The sequence below is a fragment of the Stegostoma tigrinum genome, chromosome 16 (assembly GCF_030684315.1).
Source record: "Stegostoma tigrinum isolate sSteTig4 chromosome 16, sSteTig4.hap1, whole genome shotgun sequence".
In the NCBI taxonomy this organism is placed as follows: domain Eukaryota; kingdom Metazoa; phylum Chordata; class Chondrichthyes; order Orectolobiformes; family Stegostomatidae; genus Stegostoma; species Stegostoma tigrinum.
The window spans coordinates 50,973,096-50,994,594 of NC_081369.1; the positions used below are offsets into that span (position 1 = coordinate 50,973,096).

Sequence of the window (21,499 nt, forward strand, 5' to 3'; positions counted from 1 at the left end):
TTTTAAAGGTGAATGACAAGGTTAAGCAGCAAAATCTGCCCTGATAACTATGTTATGTATAGGAAATTGAAAACTACTCTGGAGAACACAACACACCTGAATACTAAATGCCTCATTTTTGTTTATTGCACTCAGAATGGTTGTGGTCTAGAAATATTAATTCCGTTCTAAAATTACGAACCAGACATCTCCACCAGTTAGATAGTAGTCCACTGATATCACAACTCTGATGTTAATTGCCAGTTTATCTGTGGATCAGTTAGATTGTGTTGATGTATCTTTCCTGCGTACTTTGGAAAGAAAAAGTTATACAGGTGAGCCAAAATTTTATCACTTTCTATATTCTTTGTTTTACTTATTACAAAGACCTATTATGGTGTAAAAACCACTGGGCAAGAAGAACAGCAAAGTCAGAGCCAATGTATGTTGATAAAAGAAAGATTTGAATTTATATTGTGAATTTCCTTATGATTTCGGGGTGGCCTAAAGCATTTTACAGCCAGTAACTTTTTTAACATGTAGTCGTTGTGTAATACTGGAAATGCAGCATTCAATTTATGTCCAGTGAGCTTTTGCACACAGTCATGTGTTAAGAGCCAGATTTGAGGGATGATGATTGAGCACTAAATATTGGAGTAAATACTGGGGAGATCTTCTGTTCTGTATATTAGAATAGTGCCATTTTTTTCATTAAAATGGACAAGATGGATTGTTGATTTGATTCCTCATCCAAAATACAGCTTCACAAGCTGTGCAACACCTCCTTAGTTCTGCACTGGAGTGTTAGCCTATATTTTTGTGCTGAAGTTGTTGGAGGAACTTGAACCCGCAACCTCCTGGCACAGAGCAGAGTGCTACCAACTGAGTTACAGCTGATTCTATACAGTGGTGAATTGCTTTTGCCCTCCGTTGCCCTTTTGTAAGGTCGTACTTGTTTTGTTGCTTTCTATCTGGTTGTTTGATTGTTTCCAATTGCTACCTCCTCAAGTTGCTGGCTGCCTGCTTCCATTTGTCAGAGTTGGCCAGAGTGAATACCTTGGTACACGACCACAGAGTTGACTTCTGTGAAATGTAGTAACTACCTTATCTCTGCACTATTCACAACACTAAAAAAATTCTGTAAAATGCCAACAGAAACCAATGTGATCATGAAAACAAAAACAAAGGTTATAGGTTGGCAAAATGCACTTGAATAGCATAAGTTGCGAATTGGAGTATTGGGTGGCAGGATTGCTGGAAACTCACTCCACAACCTGAAAAGTTCCATAACTCCATGATATTCCTACAGGAGGAACTTGCTTAATTACATGGTTGTGAAAAAAGAAGGTAAAGAAAGTTGCCCACGTTGCACTTGGCTATGCTGTAGCTTTGCCATCTATCTGGAGAGCTGCATTAGTAAATTTGGTGGATGATCCAGATGCCAGAGATAGATGGCCAATCAAGTAACATGTAGTCAAGAAAGACTAAAATAATAGAGGAATTTTCTTGCTTCCTCTGTCCTCCAAACTAGCTGTCTTTGGTGCTGGAGTGATAAATGGATGTTAATTTAGCAGTGGATTCTATAAAATACACCAGTCCTGGCATAACATGAATAGCATGAGTCTTTTTGCTTGTTGCCAGTTGCAAGGCCACCTGATTGTTTTGGTGGAATGATATGACACTGAAAGAATTATACACAATATTTTCAAGGCAATCATTTTTCTTTAATTCTGGTCTCCCTCCCCATATCATAGACCCATAGGGTAAGGTTTGGTTCAGAAATATCTTACTGGGATCAGATGGGGGTCGTAACATGCAGTGTGTCTGAAACATTCACCTAACATTGATTTTCTGTGAATTTGCTGGTTGGTGGACAGATGGCATGCTTGATGTCCAATTGAGAACAGCAGGCAGGCTCTCCAGCTCAGATAGAGCGTGCCTTGCAGATGCTGGAAACAGATCTGCCACCAGCAACTTATATTAAAAAAAACAAAGTTTACAACCTACTATCATGAAGGGCCTTCACAGGAAGGCCTGTAACTTCACCTTTGGTGAGGCAGGCAAGCATGGCATGCCTCAAAGCCTGCCTAGTGCTTAGTTCTCTGGTCTACTGCCTCGAAGCTACCAGCCAGCAAGTAGCCAGTCTGCTTCCTTTACTCCTGGCATCAACAGGTAGCCCATACAGCTCCAATAGCTTGGAGTAGTAGAATGTATTTTTCCCAATCTTCCTTCTCAACACATGCCATACGGTGGTGAAAATTCTGCCAAAAGCTAAAGGTGCCAGCCTTCTCAGCAGCTTGTAACATTGTCACTTGCACTCTGTTCTGTAACCCGCTGCACTCGTATAGTACGATCTGCCTGTAAAGCAAGCAAGCAACATGACATGTTTCTCTATATTTCAGTACAAGCAACAGTAATAAACCAAACAAAGTTATGCCATTATCAATGAGGCTTATCTATTAAATCAGAAAAACTTAAAATATTATAAAGTCTTTGTTAGAAATACAGTAATTTGAAATTTCTTCATGAAAGCATCCAAAACCTGTGTACAATATTTTAAAGTGTGTGTAAGATTCCATCAGTATTTCAACAATCCTGTTTCCCAAGATTCTGAAGTAGCTTCATCCATTTCAATCATGAAAGTGTAGTGAAGAGCATTGTTTGTGCCTCATGGTAACACAATATTGTTGATTTATGTTGTCTTGAGCTTGTAAGGCATTTAAGATTGCTCAAAGCAATCATTGTGATGTCACCAGTCAGCACAAAACTTTGAACCCTCCTGAAGCTTCCTTTCCTTTGGAGTAATCATATGCATGATTTGATCTTAATGCTCATTGACGTGTAAAATGTCAGTGGATTGTGTTAATGGTTTGCCAGTGACGCTTCCCATTCTTGCAGACAGGGTGATGCTTCTGAATCCTTTCAGTCCTGCTTAATCCTTTTCTTAAATAAGTATACAGTGTTGCGTATCTGGTTCGCAGCATCTTTCAGGGAAGGAAACTGCCATCCTCACTGGTCTGATCTGCGTGTGACTCCAGACCCTCAGCAATTGACCCTCAGGTTGACTCTGACATGCAGTAAAAGGCTAGGCTATAATGGCTTCATCCCATGAATTAGAAAAAGCTGCCTGCCATAGTGAATATCTTCTTTGCTCTGATTATCTAGTCATTTTTTTTGCCTTATGTTTGTTTAGACAGATGTCCGGTAATTGAACTAATGGGAATCATTATCATATAATCACTTTTGTCATCTAGCTTCAGCAACAATATCCTTGTAATGTGTGAACATTTCCCAGCTGGGAAGGCTTTCCTCTTAATCCTCTTAACTCCAAATGTTCCTCAGCCATATTTGTAAGCCATCATCGTTGATCCGTCCTTTACCATGCATGTGAATTGCTGCGTCTTATTTAAATTGCTGCTTTAAGGGGATTTTTCCCTTGAATATCACTATCAGCATAAGCTTTGACCCATCATACGTATGTGACACCAGACAGTGAGTTTGTTCTTTTCATTTGCTGCTGTTCTCACTGACGCGTTTGTCTACAACTTTGCTCATTGTTTGACAGGCTGGCCTGTCAGAATTCATGGAGGCCATCTTCCAAATTTAAGCATTCTGTAATCATTCTTTTGTTGATGTTTGGTTATAAACCACTGAAATACAATCAGCTAATCATCAAGTTCTTCTAGGAGATGCTATGAAATTTTGATCTTCCACTACAGTATGGAATTGTTTCTCCTCATAAACCTGATCCACCATCTAGAGCTGGCTTTGAAATCTGCAATACTTTGTTTTGTTGCTTATTTCAGGCCAAGCATTTGGATAGATGCTAGAGAGCCCATCCTGATGGCTTCGATTACTATATTGTACACCTTTTAGTCTTCTGGTTGTGGCCAGATGCTAGACTTTCGTTGGTTTGCTCATTTAGTTGGAAGGATCTGCCTCATTTGTGCGGAGAGCTGCCTCCAATCTCAAATGTTGTTTTTTGATATTTTGAGTTTTCGAGCTGCTACACAACTATTTGTCGGCTGTGCAATTTCAGTGATTTTAAAGTGAACTTGTTACTGTTTCCTGATTTCATGTTACCCAATGGAGAGTGGCATTAGAATCATAGAATCCCTACAGTGTGGAAGCAAGCTATCCGGCCTGTCCAATCAACACAAGCCCTCTGAAGAACATTCCACCCAGATGCTCCCCCACCCCTATCCCTGTAAGCCTGCATTTCCCATGGCTGATCCACCAGCCTGCACACTCCTGGATGCTACGGGCAATTTAGCATGGCCAGTCCATCTAATCTGCACATCTTTGGACTGTGGGAGGAAACCACAGCACCTGGAGAAAACCCACGCAGACACGGGGAGAATGTGCAAACTCCACAGCCAATTAGTGAGGCAGCAGTATGAAACACTGAGCCAACGTGCCTCTGGATTAGCAGGGATGCAGTGCACTCCTTGGAGGTGGTGGCCTTGATAAATTTGGCTGTCTGCAGAAATTTATCACCACCCTGTGATTGTGCACAATAGTTTGCAAGCTGTGATCCTCACCATTGCATCCAAGCAGACCTAGTACAAGCGCACCATTGTTCTTCTCTGTTTTCCTCTGCATGCAACTTCAGGTAGCTTCATACTGGAATGGAACAATTCTATGAGACCTGTAACATTGCACCCCTAGTCTGTCAAGACAGTGTGGAACAATTTTCATACCCTCAGCCTCCTGCCTGTGAGAGCTGATACTGGGGATGAATTCAGTGCCTCAAGTACCAGCACTGCCTTCGGTTGTCTGATGATGAAAGACTTGAAGACCAGGATTTCAAATCCTGCACCAAGCTCATTGTCTGCAGTTTAGACGTTCTACGAGTCACCCTTTATGTATCAGCGACATTGGCAGTGTATGGTAGACACCTCAAATCTCTTGAAGTATTGCTCGTGTTGCTTTCACAAAATGCTGCAAGTTCACTAGCAATGTAGGCACTCCAATTTCAGTGTCCCCTCTCAAGCCAGTATCTCCAGTATTGAGGCACTGGTTGTGATCAATCAACTGCTGTGGAGGAGCTGTCTCATCTGTAAGCCTAACACAAGACTTCCAAAATAAGCTCTCCACTGTAGGCTTCTTCATAACAAATGATGACCACAGATCATCAGAAATGTATTAGGGATGCTCTCACAGCCAGCTCAAATGTAACATTTGAACCGAACGCTTGGAATCTTGTACCTAAGACCCATCCCAGGTGCTGGAGAAGAAGCATCCACAATGGTGCCAAGGATCAGGAGGAGACCAAGCTTAAACAGTATAAAGACCATACAGCAACCTGAGCATCTCTCACACCACCTTGTTCCAAAACCATCTGCCCCATCTGTGGCACACTGTCTGGATCCACTACTGGACTCTGTAGTGACTTCTGTATTTTGCCTTATTTGGATTTGACGTGCTTTGATGGAGACACAATTGCACTTGCTGCTGTACAGACCAACACACTCGCTGACACACAGTTACACACATACACCTCCACCCTCCCCCACAAATGCAGCGGAAGGTATCTACAATCCTAGGCACAAATGAGAACAGGCACAGGCTTGAATTGTATGGTTCTCACTGTCCCTCCAATGCAGAGCCACACGCACAGTTGGCCACAATTTCCTGATGGGTCAGATAGTAGGCATGTGAGACTTGCATCCCTCAACCACGAGAAATGGTAGAATGAGAAGCTGATGACAGGCTTCTCATAATCCCCAATTTAGCTTGCTTTCTTTCTGTGGAAGCCTGTCCACTTTTGCTGACTATGTGCTGTTTGAAGAGATCTCTGAGAGAAACGTCAAAAAACAAACATGCATTTTGTCACTTCAAGGTATGGCAAATTGACATACTGCTGCCTTATATCCTATTATTTTAATCTATTCGAACTATCAACTTCAGGACATTGATGTCTAAATACGTAGCTAAATTGAGTTAAGCATTTGGTTGCAATTTTAAGCGATGTAAAATGGATTATGCTTTGAGTTTACACTACTTTCTTTCTGTACTTTTTTTTCTTAAACTGATAAGTAGCAGACTTCCCTTTTAATACAATATTAGACAACAGCCCCTTTAAAAAAAGCAAATGAGGCCTCTTCCATTCGGTTCTGCACATCCTTCTTTTGACCACTTTCCAGTGACCCTTTCTGGAAGCTAAATCTGAATGTTGGACAGGAGGAAGTTTGGCATACTGCATCGCCAGTTGAATGACTCACTGACATACACTAACAAGCCCAGTAAATTAGGCATGTAAATTAACAATTGCCGTTTGATAAGATAAAGAAGGCTACTGGGACACTGTACAGTATAATGACATGCCTTCAGAAGGAGGTGTACGTAATCGAAACAAACACTATTGTTGTGATCCATTCAGTGAATATCTGTGTAGAAACAAGCCTTCAAAGCTGTAAGAAAGATGGTTTGCAAAATGAGATCAGCAGAATAGTGGGACATCCACAGATGCTGTTATTGCCACTTTTCAATTTTACAGCATGGAAAAAGAAGACACATGTGGCCAAGGTACTTTGGCCTTTGTGGGTACAGTACTATAAAGTAGTGGTGTAACAAGATGTATTTGTCAGAATATAACATGTGTACCATCTCCTACTTTTAGGCCAGAAAGACATTGTTGGTTCCAACTCCTCGGCTCAAGGCTGGACTATTCAACAAAATCACCCCACCCCCTGGGGCGTCGAAGGAGGTGCTGCGTGTGTGTTCTACTGCTCAGGTGGGTACATCAGCAGTAAATGCTGTACATGTGGCCAAACGGAAATTACACCTCACCGCACCATGTTGTGGATTTGCTACCATCGTCTTCTTTCAGTGCAGGCATCCACACGGTTAGCTTGATCGCCTGTGGCAGAGGAAAACCACTTACTGCTCTAACGAAAGGATGTTCTTGTGTTGGATATGTACTCGATAACTGCTCACTGTGAAGTAGTTACAGGTCCATCAGTATTGTTTCAAAAGCATTGAAGAGGACCTGGCCTTACTCCGTCAAGATCCAAATCTGCTCTCTCCACAAATCCATATGTGCCCAAGTCATCACAGTAGGCAGCGGATAAGGTACTCTTCAATTTTAATACTTCAGAGACTTTCACTTTTGTAAAACAACAAACACCCCTTTCCACATTTTAAGCACTCCGCTGGATTCTGAGCAGGACAAGCGATTTGAAGTGCCATAGTGTCCCACAGAAGGCCCCACAGTATTTCTACGTTCACTGCCAACGTCCCTAGACACACACATGTGTTGATGTGTCACCATGACTTGAAGCTTGGGTGTTGCAGTTTTGCAGTAAAGGTTTCAGGGACAATGAAAAGTCTTGTTTGCCCTGATTATAAGATGTAGAGGTACCAAGTGGGCTGATGAACCTCTAGATTAAGGAAGTTGTTGGTTGGGTTTAAAAACTAGCTGTTCAGATGAAGTTGACACAAGTTAGTCAATTCAGTGAATAATTTAGTAATCACACAAACATACGTACATACTGGACACTGTCAAAATTCATATATTTTCTTTGCCTGTGGAACACACTATATCTAGCACTCACCCAAAGGATTCTAAACAAACTAAAATAGCAAATTTATCGATTTTTATTTTGTCACAATATCAAAGAATGAGATCAACACTATGAACTTTGGGTAAACATGACCAAATTTTTGCAAGAGTCTAGTCTTCCTGAAAGCTCTGGTCAGCCCGTTCAGTTTTTTGAACAGTTTTATTTTTGTTAGATGTCTTCATTCGATAAGTGTTTGCTATGTTATGATGACCCAACTCAAAAGACTTTTCATGGCCGGTAAACTGTGCAATGGTTGCCTGTTGGCTACAGGAAATAACACTGCTTGGTGTCTACAGTGGAGGAGAATGCTGGTAGTAGCTCGCCACCTAGTGTTTCTTTCTGGTGTACTGATTAGTACCACTTGGAAGTGGCAATCAATTCAAGCCTGCAAATATTAACAGCTAGTTAAAGTTTGGCAGCTCAAGTGATCTGGAACAGGTCACAAACTGGAGCAATAGTTACATTGAATCAAGATCTGGTAGAGAATAAATGAGGGGACACAAAGGCCATTGCCTTTAACAGAAGAAGAAGTTAAGGGGTAATGATAGGTCTTGCATTAACAGGGTCACCAACCACTTACAATTGCCACTGTAACAGGATGTGAACAGTTAATGAATTAACTGAGAAGGGAGCATGGAAAAAACGTGCAGAGAATCCACTGCAAACGATTAGATTCAGTAACATAGTCACATGTTTTATTATAATGATGCCGGTGACTGTATGACAAGCGTTCTATTAGAAAAGGTTAGCTTCTTGTGCTGGCTCAGTGTCCCTAATGAAACTGTGATCTTTTTGTTTAAAGCAAGCTGACAAGAAGTTAATATTTAAATTATTTTTTATTTTCCTGATTGACAGGACCGTTAATTTGAGAAACTTGTAAATGGGGTAACTTTGTTTAAACGTTTGGGCAAAGTGTTTTGCAAATATCAGGAAGGCTCCAGAAATAGTTTTCATTCACTTCAGTTAAATGTTCAACCTTCAGTGCATTTTTCATTCAGTTACACATTTACACGCAAACAGGTGCCTTGAGTATTTAGAGCAACTCTAAAGTAATTTTTGCGCTTGAGCCATCTCCATCCTTATATACCACTGTGAATGTCTATACTTTCCGGAATGTTGTTGACCAGCTTTTCTATTCCACACTTTCATCGCTAATAAAAAAAAGGAAATTAACAGATGAAAGATCAGTATAGAGCCATTGTTATGGATGTTCCTGTCCAAGCCTTTATAACACAGAGCAAGGAACAAACTCTTGCATTCGTACAGAGGAAATGAAACAGACATCTCCTGTATACGTTATCTATACAGCACCTTTCACAAATTACTGACATCCCAAAGCACTTTAGATCCAGTAAAATGCTTTTTTTTTCAATACAATGAATTAATAGCGAAGGAGATATGTATAAAAATGTGCAGAAAATCCACAACAAATGATTAGGTTCAGTAACACAGTCTTAAGTTTTGGTGTAATAGTGCTGGTGAGAATATGCCAATGTTTCGTTAGAAAAGGTTAACTCCTTGTGAAAACATTGTTGTGATGTAGAAAACGTGGTGAGGTCGGGAGGAACTTCTTCACCCAAAGGGTTGTGAATCTGTGGAATTCCCTGCCCAGTGAAGGAGTTGAAGCTACCTCACTGAATGTTATTAAGGCAAGGCTAGATAAATTTGTGAACAGTAAAGGAATTAAGGGTTATAGTGATTGGGCGAGTAAGTGGAGCTGAGTCTCGTCAGCCATGATCTTTTTAAATGGCAGGGCAGGCTCGAGGGGCCATATGGCCTACTCCTGCTCCTAGTTCTTATGTTCTTATGTGTTAATGTGATCAATTTACATAAAGGAAGCTCCCACAAGCAACACTGTGTCAGTTGGCTGACAAGAGTTCCAGTCGGTGGTTGTCAGCTCCTGTCTCCTGTCTCTTCCCAACCCCACCCCACAATCACAATTCATCATTGAAACTCAGCAGTAAGTGTCAATAACAGTGCCAAGCCTGATTCTGATTCACCCTGTTAAGGCTTTGTATAGCACCTTGATTAGAGTATATTTTGAGTACTGCATACAATCCTGGTCTCCTTATAATGAAAAGCATACATACAGAGGCATTGGGAAAGTGCAAAGCGATTTATGTGGATGTTACTGGAGCTGATGGATTCTGATCAATAAGGAAAGGCCATCTGAGATGACTGTGGTTCTTTCATCTCTTGAAAGAATTCTGAGAGGTGAGTTAATAAATGTCTTTAAAATTTATGAAGCAGTTCGATAGGGTGGACAAAGAGAAAATGTCCTAACTTATAGCAGAGAATTCAAAACTTGTGGAGACGTTTAGATCTGTTTTGGACAAACAAAACCCAAACCTACTGATCAAAGCTGCTCTCATGTTGGGATGGTGTCAGTGTAGGAAGTTTCATGGATCCCTCCCCACACCCCTGCCACCTGCCACAAGATGCTTTCAGACAACTGCTGGATTTGATCCTGGGAGGGGACCACTGCTGGGAAGCCAACAAATGTGCAGTTAGTTATGCACTACTGCTTCTGTTGGGCAGGTAGTCTGTGCCAGTGATGCCCCAGATTTGGAAAGATAACCAAAAGGCAGGAACACAGTAAATTTCCTGAACTGACTTGTCTTTCTTTGAAATTCCTCTCCACCCCACCTTGAAGCCATCTCCCATGAAACCAGGAAGATTCCATCCATAATGCTGACTAATTTCTTCCATGGTAACACAGGACTGCAGAAGCCACTTGCAGTAACTATACTTTGACCCTCAACCAAGATTCAGTGTAGGATCTTCTTATCCTGTAAGGGTTAAAATGGGAGCAGTACATTGATTCAAACATTGTGTGTTCTCAGAGATATGAATATTTCATGCGCATTCCTGATCACATCTCCACTAACTTCCAGCTGGAGGAAAGGTAGGCTCAAAAAGCTCTTGCTTAGGCTGCAAATATTTTTGCCAGTGCAGTTTTTAAGCAAAGAATAAATTGCTGAGAGAATGTACTGGTCTTTAACCGTAATATCTAACCAATGAAATACTTCTCTTTCAGAACACTGCAAAAAGTTAATAAAATTCAGTTTGCAGTATGGAGATTGCAAATGCTATAAAACTTTTCGATGTGTTCTTTTGGGGATTGAGGCTGTGGGAGTGTAATTAAAAAATCATATTGTTTGTAGTCACTGTCACTTCTAAATACTTTTTACCAGTGATCCATTAATTGCGTGAGTTCTTTCAAATGTTACACCTAGATTTAAAACAAAACTCCTCGTTCATCCCAAAGGCTCTTGACGGGAAAGCCATAACAGAAATCGATCGCTTAGCCCCTTAAGCCTATTCTACCATTCCATTAGATTGCAGCTGATTTGTATTGTAACTCCATCTACCAGATTTGTTCTGCAAGGCTTTAATGCTGTTAATCTAACAAAGATCAATCAGAGATAACAACAAGATGTAGAGCTGGATAAACACAGCAGGCCAAGTAGCATCAGAGGAGAAGGAAAGCTGATGTTGTGGGCCTATTCCCTTCTTCAATCAGTCTTAGTTTTTAAATTATTAATTAGCTTTCATTCTCAACAGCTTTTTGGAGCAGATGGTTTCAGATTTCCACTACACTGTGTTTCCTGACACTACCCTTAACTATTTCTAACTTTAGGGTTAACATCCTTTGTTCTAGACTTCCCAGCAAAGAAAGAAAAAAGTCTGTCTGCGCTATCCATTCTTTTGGTCATCTTAAACTCCTCAGTTAGACCACTCGTTAATACTGAACGAAGTAAGAATATAAGACTGGCCTGATCATAGTTTACAAAGGCCGAACATGCATTTGTTGGAAGTCTAAACTTTTTAGGGAAGTGCTGAAAATACCCAGCTGTTATAATAGCCTTGAATCCCAGTTTCACCTCACCCGGGGTGAATTTGTCTTTTCTGGGGTGCTGTACCCAGAGCTAAGTTCTGTACTCCAAACAGGGTCTAAAAAGAAAAACTGAAAGAACTGTGGATCAGAACCAAAAACAGAAATTGCTAGTAAAACTCAGCAGGCCTGGCAGTATCTGTGTTGAGAAATCAGAATTAATGTTTTGTGTCGAGTGGCCCTTCCTCAGAACTTTCTGTTTTGGGGTCTAAAAAGGGCTTTATGTAACTGTACCATAAGTTTCAGCATCTATATTGAGTCAGACTTTATTTCAATACTAATTTTACATCTTTCCATTGCTAACTGTATGCACAACCTTTTCTTCCAAGGGCAAAGTTAAATTGACCGTGTAAGTTGGCAGTAGGTGCATAGTATACCAGCAGCCAGAAATTGAGTTCTCCATCTTCATTAGAATCCAAAGTATGTTTTATCCTGTCTCTAAAAGCTATCACATCAGGTCTGTTGGAAAGGCAATATAGACTGACAGCAACTTCTTAATGTATGAAGAGGAAAATAAGGTTTGGAGTCACCGGTGTTTTCTTAGTAAATCTGTTTTGGATACCCTGTGTACAAAAGCTATTGAAATAAATAGATTTTTATCAACTTTATTATGTACAGTAAAGAAACCAGAAAAGTAGCTCAATAATTCTGCTGCTTCAATAAGAGGAAGGGTTTTTAATGATGTAGAGCCCAGCATTCCTCAGAGAATGAGATTCCCAGCCCAAATGTAAGAAAGAGAAGTGCTGTGAACAGATGTTGTTCCACAGAAACCAGAGGAAATTCCAAGGTTTGTTGTAAGCATGTTTGTTATTAGCTGAGAAAAGGATACAGAACCTGCAATGTCATGACTTGGAATATGAAGTGGTAGAGATATAGTTATAAAATATCGGATAAGATTATAGAAATCGGGTATTTCAATTTGATAGTGAATGGTTAAATATAACATCAACAAACCTTAAGCAGGGAATTGGAAAAATATTGACTCTGAGAAGCCTGTTAATTTGGGGTAGTTGTCAGTATTAGAAGGGAGCCTAGAATGTTTTAAAGCTCATGTATTGCTGAAAATGGACTGCATTTTGCCAAAGCTTTTGATATTTCACTCATCAGGGCACATTGCAATAATATAAATTTGAGGGGAGAGAAGAGTGGTGATTCATAGGAGCATTGCCGTGGAGGATTTACACAGTTACATTTACTGATAGTTATCAGCCTTGTTCCCTTAACTATTAAACCATCCTGACTCTTTATCAGGGCAATGCGTATACGTGATCATTCTGTCTGTAAAGGACATGGCCCTTCTATTAATACATGTAGCTTTCAGTCCACATACTCCGAATCCAACTGGTTTAAAATTTAACAAAACCAGACTGTTGCATGTCAAACTACATTAATGGGTGCATTCTCTAGGGCAACCCCCTTTACCACTGAGAGTTCACTGCTAACTAAACATCACCGTACTTACTCTCATACATAACAAAGATTAGTTTTCCCCTTGAATTTGTATTCGTGGGACATTCCCTGATGAGTACAAGATGGAAAAAATGGATGGTCTTTTTCATTTTATACTTTAACAGCTTTGCAATAACAGATGTTAAACAACAATTACCTGCTTTTAGTCTCCCTCCCTTTTGAAATATGTGCTAGTTTGGCAGTTTTCCAATCCTCTCGGACTTTTCCAGAAACTCTGGTTTCTTTGGAGATTACTACCAGTGTATCCAGTATCTCTCGCATCCTAAGATGCACTCCATCAGATCCCTGAACTTGTTAGTCATGATTTCCATTAGTTTTCCAATATTTTCTCCAGTGAGAGTTAATTATATTTATTTATTTTCCCTCATTTTCCATCTATTATTTGGTATTTTTGAATGCTTTGTCTTCCACTGTGAAGACTAATAACATTTATTCAATCTTTTCTGCTATTTTCTAGTAGCCCATTATTATTACCCCAGCGTCAATTTCTAAGGGGCAAAAACTGTGCTGTGGAAGGGTCACCAGACCCAAAACATTAATTCAGATTTATTTCTTCACAGATGCTGCCAGACCTGCTGAGCTTTTCCAGGAACTTTATTTCTGTCCTTTTGGTTTCAATTTCTAAGGGGCTTATGTTCACTTTGGCATATCTCTTCCTTTTTATATGTTTAAAGTAACCATTGCTGGCTGTCTTGATATTACTAAGTAGGTTACCCTCAAAGTTTTTTTCTGCTTTATTATTTTTGGTAATTTTTTTGTCGGCTTTTGAAATTTTCTCACTCCCCTAATCGTTACTGTATTTTTTTTCAATGTAATGTTATCCTCAACTTCTTTGGCTTGCCCAAGTTAGCTTATTGCCTTCCTGGTATGCTTCTTCCCCGCTGGGTGTCTGTCTTTTGAGGCATGAATCATTTTCTTAAACATCTGCCATTGTTTCCCATGTGTTTTTTTTCTGCTGAGGACTTTTCCCAGTCCACTCCAACTAACTCTGCCCTCATTCCTTTGTAATTCCCCTTCAGTTTAGTAGATTTGTTTCTTACACATCATACTTTAAATTCTATCGTGTTATGATCACTTTTCTCTAGGGGATCTTTTACCGCTGAGTCAGGTTCCATAAATTTTGTTATTACACATTACCTGATCTAACATATCCTGATTCCTGGTTGGAACTGCAACATATTATTCAAGGAAACTTCCCTAAATGCATTCTGTGTCCTTCTTTGGCTACCTCTGCCAATTTGACTTCCTCAGTTTACGTGAAGATTAAAGTTACCAATGTTTAATGTATTGCCTATTGTACATTTTATATTTGTATGCCAGACCAGCAAACACCTGTCTATTTTTTGTGTGATATGAAACTTTTATCTCCTCTTCTCCAGGGAGTAAAAGATTTCAGCGTACCTATTGGACTTGATGCAAACATTCATGTGGACCTGGTTGTAGTAGGATCTGTGGCTGTATCAGACAAAGGTAACATTAAGAATGTAAACTCCAAAATATAACGACTAGTGTAACATTTTTAACAAATGGAAATATGACATTGTTGGCGCTGCAAGGATACTTTAAGAACAATTTTTGTTTATATTGCACTATTATACTAATATTCATCCCAAGTTACTCCATAGGAGCCTTATTATACAGAATTCAGCACTGAACCATATAAAGGCATACTAAAACAAGTGTAGGGAGGGAATTCCAGAGCTTTGACCTGATGTAGCTGAACACATGTCTATCAATCTTGGAGTAATTAATATTAGAACTAAGCAAGAGACCAGACCTGAGATCTCAAATTGTTGGACAAGATGAGGTTACAGACATCACAAAGGGATTTGAAAAGGAGGGCCAATGTTTTAAAACTGAGCTGCTGTCAGACTGGGAGTCAATGTAGGTAAATGAGTGCAGGGATGATAGGTAAATGTAACATGGGTACAGGCAGTATCATTTTGATTGAATATGGGATGAGTGATTAAAATCTGAATCCTTCATGTGATATCAGGTTCTAAGCTTTCTATCCCCTTGATCTACCTTATTTTTCTGACTTCTCTTGAGCAATTAAATGCTTGCAGAAGATTGGTTTGAAGTCTAAAATTCAGTTTGATGATCTGTGTGTTCAAAGTGCTATCTGTTCACTTTTTTAGTTAGAGCCTTTATGTACTTTGAGTGTCAATGAAGCAATTTTGATTTTCTAAAAAGAGGCAAGAAACAGGCAAAGAACTCAAATTACATAAGCATTCTGCACAGAAATACAAGATATTTTAGAAAAGCTAAGCATATGAAGAATCATTTTAACTACATATATTAACTGCATCTGGACAAATGTTTAAAATGTTTTAATACTTTTAAGCGCAAGAACAGAAAGCAATATGTGGAAAATATCATCAGTCTTGGTGATTAATTTTAAGCAGTGTGGTGTGACCTTTGAAAATCATGTTTTATTACCTGGAGCAATTGACTGACAACATTATTGACCAAAAGACTTTCTTAAAATTTGAAATATGAAATCATAGAAATTTATAATGTTGAAGGAAGCTATTTGGCCCATTATGTCTGCACCAGCTCCCAAAAGAGCGAATTGGTGTGTGAGTATATACATAAAGTACCTGGTGTTTACGTGTATATTTAAACTCCAATACCTGATTGCAGCAATAGAGGTTTAAAATATTGAGCCATACCTCAAAATTATGTTCAAATTTTTTTTTGAAAGAATAAGGGCAGGGGTGGTAGTGGTGGAGTTGAGCTATAGGGAGAGGGCGAATAGTCTGGGGCTATTTTCCCTGGAGTGTCACAGGCTGAGGGGTGGCCTTATAGAGATTTATAAATTAGGAGCGGCATGGATGGGGTAATTAGACAAGGTCTTTTCCGCAGGGTAGGGGAGTCCACAACTAAAGGGTATTGGTTTAAGGTGAAAGGGGAATGATTTAAAAGGGACCTAAGGGGCAACTTTTTCATGCAGAGGGTGGTGTGTGTATGGAATGAGCTGTCAGAGGAAGTGGTGGAGGCTGGTACAATTACAGCATTTAAAAGGCATCTGGATAGGTATATGAATAGGAAAGGTTTAGAGGGATATGGGCCAAATGCTGGCAAATGGGACTAGATTTATTTACGATATCTGATCAGCGTAGACAATTTGGACCGAAGGGTCTGTTTTTGTGCTGTATACCTCAATGACTACATGATTACCAAATGCGTTTTTGAGCCTTCAAGACATACACCAGCTAGAATTCTCTTTTTAGTTTATTTTCCCCTTATGAAACAGTGCATCTTCTCAGAACATCAACAGAAATTTGTCAATAATTTTGTGAAGTATGCAATAGAAGCAATATGGAAATAACCTGCATTTTTTTCATAAAACTGTGTAGATTTTTATATGAAAATGAAATTTTAAAGGAAGTACTCCTTGATTTGTTTTTAAACCTGTTAAAAGAAATAACAAAATTTTCTGTCTGCTTTTGGCCATTTTTACCTCGTGTCCATAATGCAATTTTTTAAAATATTCAAATTGTGTTGACTGTAAAGGCTGGAGAATTGGAAAAGGCGAGGGCTTTGCTGACCTGGAATATGCAATGATGGTTTCGATGGGAGCAGTTGATGAGAACACCGTTGTTGTCACCACAGTCCATGACTGTCAGGTTTGTTGAACAACAGGTAAAAAAATTGAGGGATTTAGAAACAAAAATTAATTTTGGGTCCTTATCACTCCAAGAACTCTTCATTACTGCTCTCTCCTTATGAAGGTAAGCCTTGATTTAATAGAATGGATGGTGCCACTGTCTGCTGCCTGAGTGTAGAGATGACAGATATTTGACATCAAAGTTTGAACATTTTTGGAAAAGTTGTGCTAGCCTGTCAAGCCTGTTTCGTACCTATGATGCCTAATATATCATGATTAGAACCCTCGTAACCAAACTGTATGTCCTCCTCTACAATGTGTAAACTCCTGGAAATGACAATTTCCAGACAATAAAACCAAGGCTAATAAGGGGATAAAAACCTGAAAAACAAGTCTGATTTTCTGCGATAACAAAGTGTGAAGCTAGATGAACACAGCAGGCCAAGCAGCATCTCACGAGCACAACTTTGTTATCTTGGATTCTCCAGCATCTGCAGTTCCCATTATCTCTGATTTTCTGCTTATGGTTTTAATGGCAAAATGAGAATCTCACTAGAGAGCGGCAAGGGACTAATTGGATGCATTAACATCACATTATTACCTGATCTCATAAGAACATTGAACTAGGAGCAGGAGTAGGCATTTCAGCCCCTTCACCATTTAATACGATCTCCACTTGGCTTCGGTGCCACTTGTTTGCCTGCTCTCTATATAATCCTTCAACCCATTATTAATTAAACATCTGTCTACCTCTTCTTTCAAATTTACTCAGTCATCTGGAATCCATAGATTTTTGGGATAAGTAATTCCTCAGACTCATGAAGATTTGAGAGAAGCGATTTGCCTCATCTCTGTATTAAATCTGCTACCCCTTAACCTAAAACTATAACCTGTCTTTCTCGACTGCCCTATTTGAAGAAACATCCTCCCAATGTCTGATCTGTAACATGTGTAATAAGCATGTTGCAATTTTCCCAAGTATCAGAGAGAAACTATCAGCTTCAGTTCCACCTTGAAAGTCGAAGGGGTTGTAGTTCTTTAGCATCTTCTCTGAGTATCCATTGTGTCAAAAAAGAATCAAAATGAAAGAAAAAGCATACAATGCGGCAGAGGTTAGTGGTAAACTGGAGGATTGGGAAAGTTGGAAAAGCCAACAAATTATGACCAAAAAATAATAAGGAGAGAGAAAATTAAACTTTGAGGGTAACGCAGAAAATAATACAAAAATGTGCGGTAAGACTTTTTTTTATAAGATCATAAAAAGGGAGAGAGAGGCCAAAGTGATCATACAAAATGACTGAGGAAACAATAACAAGGAACCCTGAAAAGGCAGAGGAGCTGTAATTTTGATGTTTATTTGTTTTGTGCGTTGTGGGCATCGCTGGCTGGCCAGCATTTATTGCCTGTTCTTAGTTGCCTTTGAGAAGGTGGTGATGAGTTCCCTTCTTGAACCACTGCAGAGACTTTGTAGCAATTGGTACAACTGAATTTCTTGTCAGGCCATTTCAGAGAGCATTTAAAAGTCAATCACATTGCTGTGGGTCTGGAGTCACATGTAGACTAGACCAAGAGAGAATGGCAGATCTTCTTCCCTGAAGGAAGGACATTAGTGAACCAGATGGGCTTTTCTGATAGTCAACAATTTCATGGTGATGAGTGGGTTATTAATTCCCTATTTCTATTTTCATTGAGTTCAATCTCCAGCATCTGCAATGGTGGGATTCGAACACAGGTCCCCAAAACATTAGCTGATTTTCTGGCTTAGTAGTCTAGCGATGATACGACTCGGATTCTCCAGCATCTGCAGTTCCTGTTATCTCACCACTAGGCCATCACCTACCTTGATTAAGTATAAGCACTTTGCATCAATCTTCATGGTAAAGGATACTAATAGCCTTCCAAAAATACCAAATATTCAAGGGGCCCAAGGTGGGGGGAGAAAACAAACATAATGATCATTTGAGGCAACTGTCATTGGCGAAGCTAGTGGGGCTAAAGGCTGTTACGTTGTCTGGACCTGATGGGTTGCACACAAGGAATTTTAAAGACGCAGCTGCTGAGGTAGTGGATGCTCCAGAAGTTATCTTCGAAGAATCTTTAGTTTGTGAAAAAGCTCAGAGGATTGGAAAACTGCCAATGTAACATCTTTATTCAAAAAGTGAAGAAGATGTGAAACAGCATCTATCCAGGCCAGTAATCGTAACATCTGTTATAGGGAATGTGTTGGAGTCTATCATAAGGGATGCAATAGCAGAGCATTTAACAATGCATAATATAATCAAGCAGAGTCAGCATGATTTCATGAAAGGAACGTATTGCTTAATAAATTTATTAGTGTTCATCAATGAGATAACAAGCCAAATGGATGAATGGGAACTCTTTTTTTTCTAAAAGGCATTTGATTCATTACTGTACATAAGGCTATTTAATAAGATAGTAATGATTTTGAGGACAATGTTCTCTCCTAGCTACTCAGGAATGGTTGGGAAGCTCCGCACATGTCAATCAGCATCTCGTGAATGATTTCTGCTAAGATTTTGGAGTAGATCTGAAGCTCGGGTTGTGCGTGTTGATGTTGTTTGGCTCGCCGAGCCGGTTTGTTGTTCTGCAGACTTTTTGTTACCGCGCTCAGTAACATCCTCAGTGCAGTCCCTGATGAAGCATCGGTGTGTTTTCCCACCTGGTTTTTAAACTCTGTGGTCCGCTGAGATGAATTGCCTCACTTTTGGTTTTCCTTTGTAGTGGAATGTATGTGGGGTCGAGTTCAATGTGTTCAATAATAGCATGCTCCGCGGAGTGTCAAGCTTCCAGGAATTCTCATGCTTGTCTCTGCCTAGCCTGGCCCAGGACCTTGGTGTTGTCCCAGTCAAAGTCAGGGTTCTCCTTGTCCAAGTGGATTGAGATGAGTGAGAATTGGTCGTGTCTTTTTGTAGCCAGTTGGTGTTCATGTGCCCTTGTTGTTAGTTTCCTTCCTGTTTGTCCGATGTAGTGTTTCTCGCAGTCTCTGCAGGGAAGTTCGTAGATGACATTGGTCCTGTCCATGGCGGGGAGTGGGTCTTTCGTTCAGGTGAGCAGTTGTCGTAGGGTTGATCTGGGTTTGTGTGCCTCACTGATGGCCAGCGGTTGTAGGAGTCTTGTGGTGAGTTCCGACGAGTTCCTGAAGTAGGGTAGTGTGATGAGTGTGTCAGGGTGTGTAAAGTCTTTCTGATGTTGTTAGTGTAGGCATCTTCTGACCCAGTTCTTTAGATATCCATTATCATTGAACATTTGGAAGAGGTTTTGTTTATCTCTCAGTGTAGTTCCATGTTGCTGAAATGCTTTGTTGACCTTTTAAATAGTGTTTGCACGCAACTTCATGCGTGTGTGCTAGGATGGCTATTATTGAAGTTCAGTACCTGGTCTGGGTGTTGTGCTTTTCGGTTTACTTTCGTTTGCAGTTCTCCATTTGTCCTGCGCTCTACCGTGATGTCCAGGAATGAGACCTGTTTGTTCTTCTCCTCTCTGGTGAATCTTATTCCGGTGAGGATGTTGTTTATAAGTTTGTGTGTCTCTTCTGATTTGGTCTGTTTAATGATGGCAAAGGTGTGGTCTACGTAGCGTATCCACAGTTTAGGTTGGATTAGCGGAAGGGCGGTCCTTTCCAGTCTTTGCATCACTGCTTCTGCTAGGAGTCTGGAGATAGGTGATCCCGTGGATATCTCATTGATTTGCTGGTATGTTTGGCCACTGAAGGTGAAATGGATGGTCAGGCATAGTTCCAATAGTTTTAGCATGTTGTCCTTGAAGATAGTTTCACTGTGTTCATGTTCTTGTCCAAGTAGTGTTGACATTGTTTCCCTTTCTAGTGGTATGTCAATTGATGCGAATAGGGCAGTGGCATCAAACGATACCATGGTCTCTTCATCCTCCATCATGTCTTTGATGGAGTTGAGGAATTCTTGTTCTGAGAGGATAGAGTGGGGTGATTTATTGATGAGGTGCCTGATTCTTCTTTGTAGTTCTTTGGCTAATCTGTGTGATGTAGTGCCTGGTAGGGAGTCTATGGGTCTGCGGGGGACTTCTGGCTCGTGCACTTTAGGCTTTCAGAGCTGTGCTGTGCACTTACCTTGGAAGCTAGCACAGCAGTTGGTTGGGTGTAGAATATTATGGGGTTGGTTAGCTAACATGGCTGGATGGCCAGTTTGTGATATCAACAGTGAGAGTCCAGTTCCTGCACTGAGGCTACCTTGAAGAATTCACCTTCTCAACCTTTCCCTTCACCTGATGCATGGTGACCGTCAGGTTAAACCACCACCAATCATCTTCCTCTAATGAGAGACTAACACTATAGTCTAGTTATAATATGGTGACTTTACCTTTAACTTTTAGTACAGTAGCATTGACAGAGGATTGGCTAACTATTAGAAGGCAGGGAATTGATACAGGTGACTTGCCTTTAGTGGTGATTTGTCCACTTTTCACTGTACTTGTTTGTGTACACGTGATAATAAAGCTAATTCTAATTATAATTCTATTAATAACAAAGTGTTCCTGTTTGACAGCAGCTAATAGATTGACTCCTGAATAGCCAAACAGCTTTGGGGTTTGAATGTTTGAGAGGAAGCCATTGAATCTGTGCAAGGGCAGGAGCTTTCTCTTTACTGTGCAGTAACAAACACCTCAAGCCTGAAGAAAACAGTCTCACCATCCCCCTCCCCCGCAAACTACGCCTTAGCAATGTGTAACCTTTGGCTGTCAACCAATAAGTCAACGACTTTATAATTGTTAACGAGCCACCCAGTACCTTCAGCAAGCAAGTGCAAATATTGAGAGGAGTAGAATCAAGGAGCAGCACGTCCTGACCAGCCAAAAGAAACATCTCAATGAGCTGTGTGGGTAGATACTAATAAACTGGTTTGCCTGCGTTTCCCTCTGCCACATGTTTTCTTTCTAATCTGTACCTATATGTGTATGTAGGGGGTAAGTTTTACAAAGGAATTA

The 21,499-nt window shown here is 40.1% G+C and overlaps 1 protein-coding gene across 4 annotated transcripts in view; it reads left to right on the top strand.

Moving 5' to 3' along the window:
• mthfsd (methenyltetrahydrofolate synthetase domain containing) overlaps positions 1–21,499 on the top strand; it is a 67,301-nt gene that overhangs the window by 24,643 nt on the left and 21,159 nt on the right. For all 4 annotated transcript variants that reach the window (XM_059651760.1, XM_048546194.2, XM_048546193.2 and 1 more), the window contains 3 exons: positions 6,602–6,715; positions 14,289–14,379; positions 16,426–16,538. In XM_059651760.1, coding sequence (XP_059507743.1) covers positions 6,602–6,715; positions 14,289–14,379; positions 16,426–16,538 — 318 coding nt within the window. The remainder of the gene's footprint in view (positions 1–6,601; positions 6,716–14,288; positions 14,380–16,425; positions 16,539–21,499) is intronic.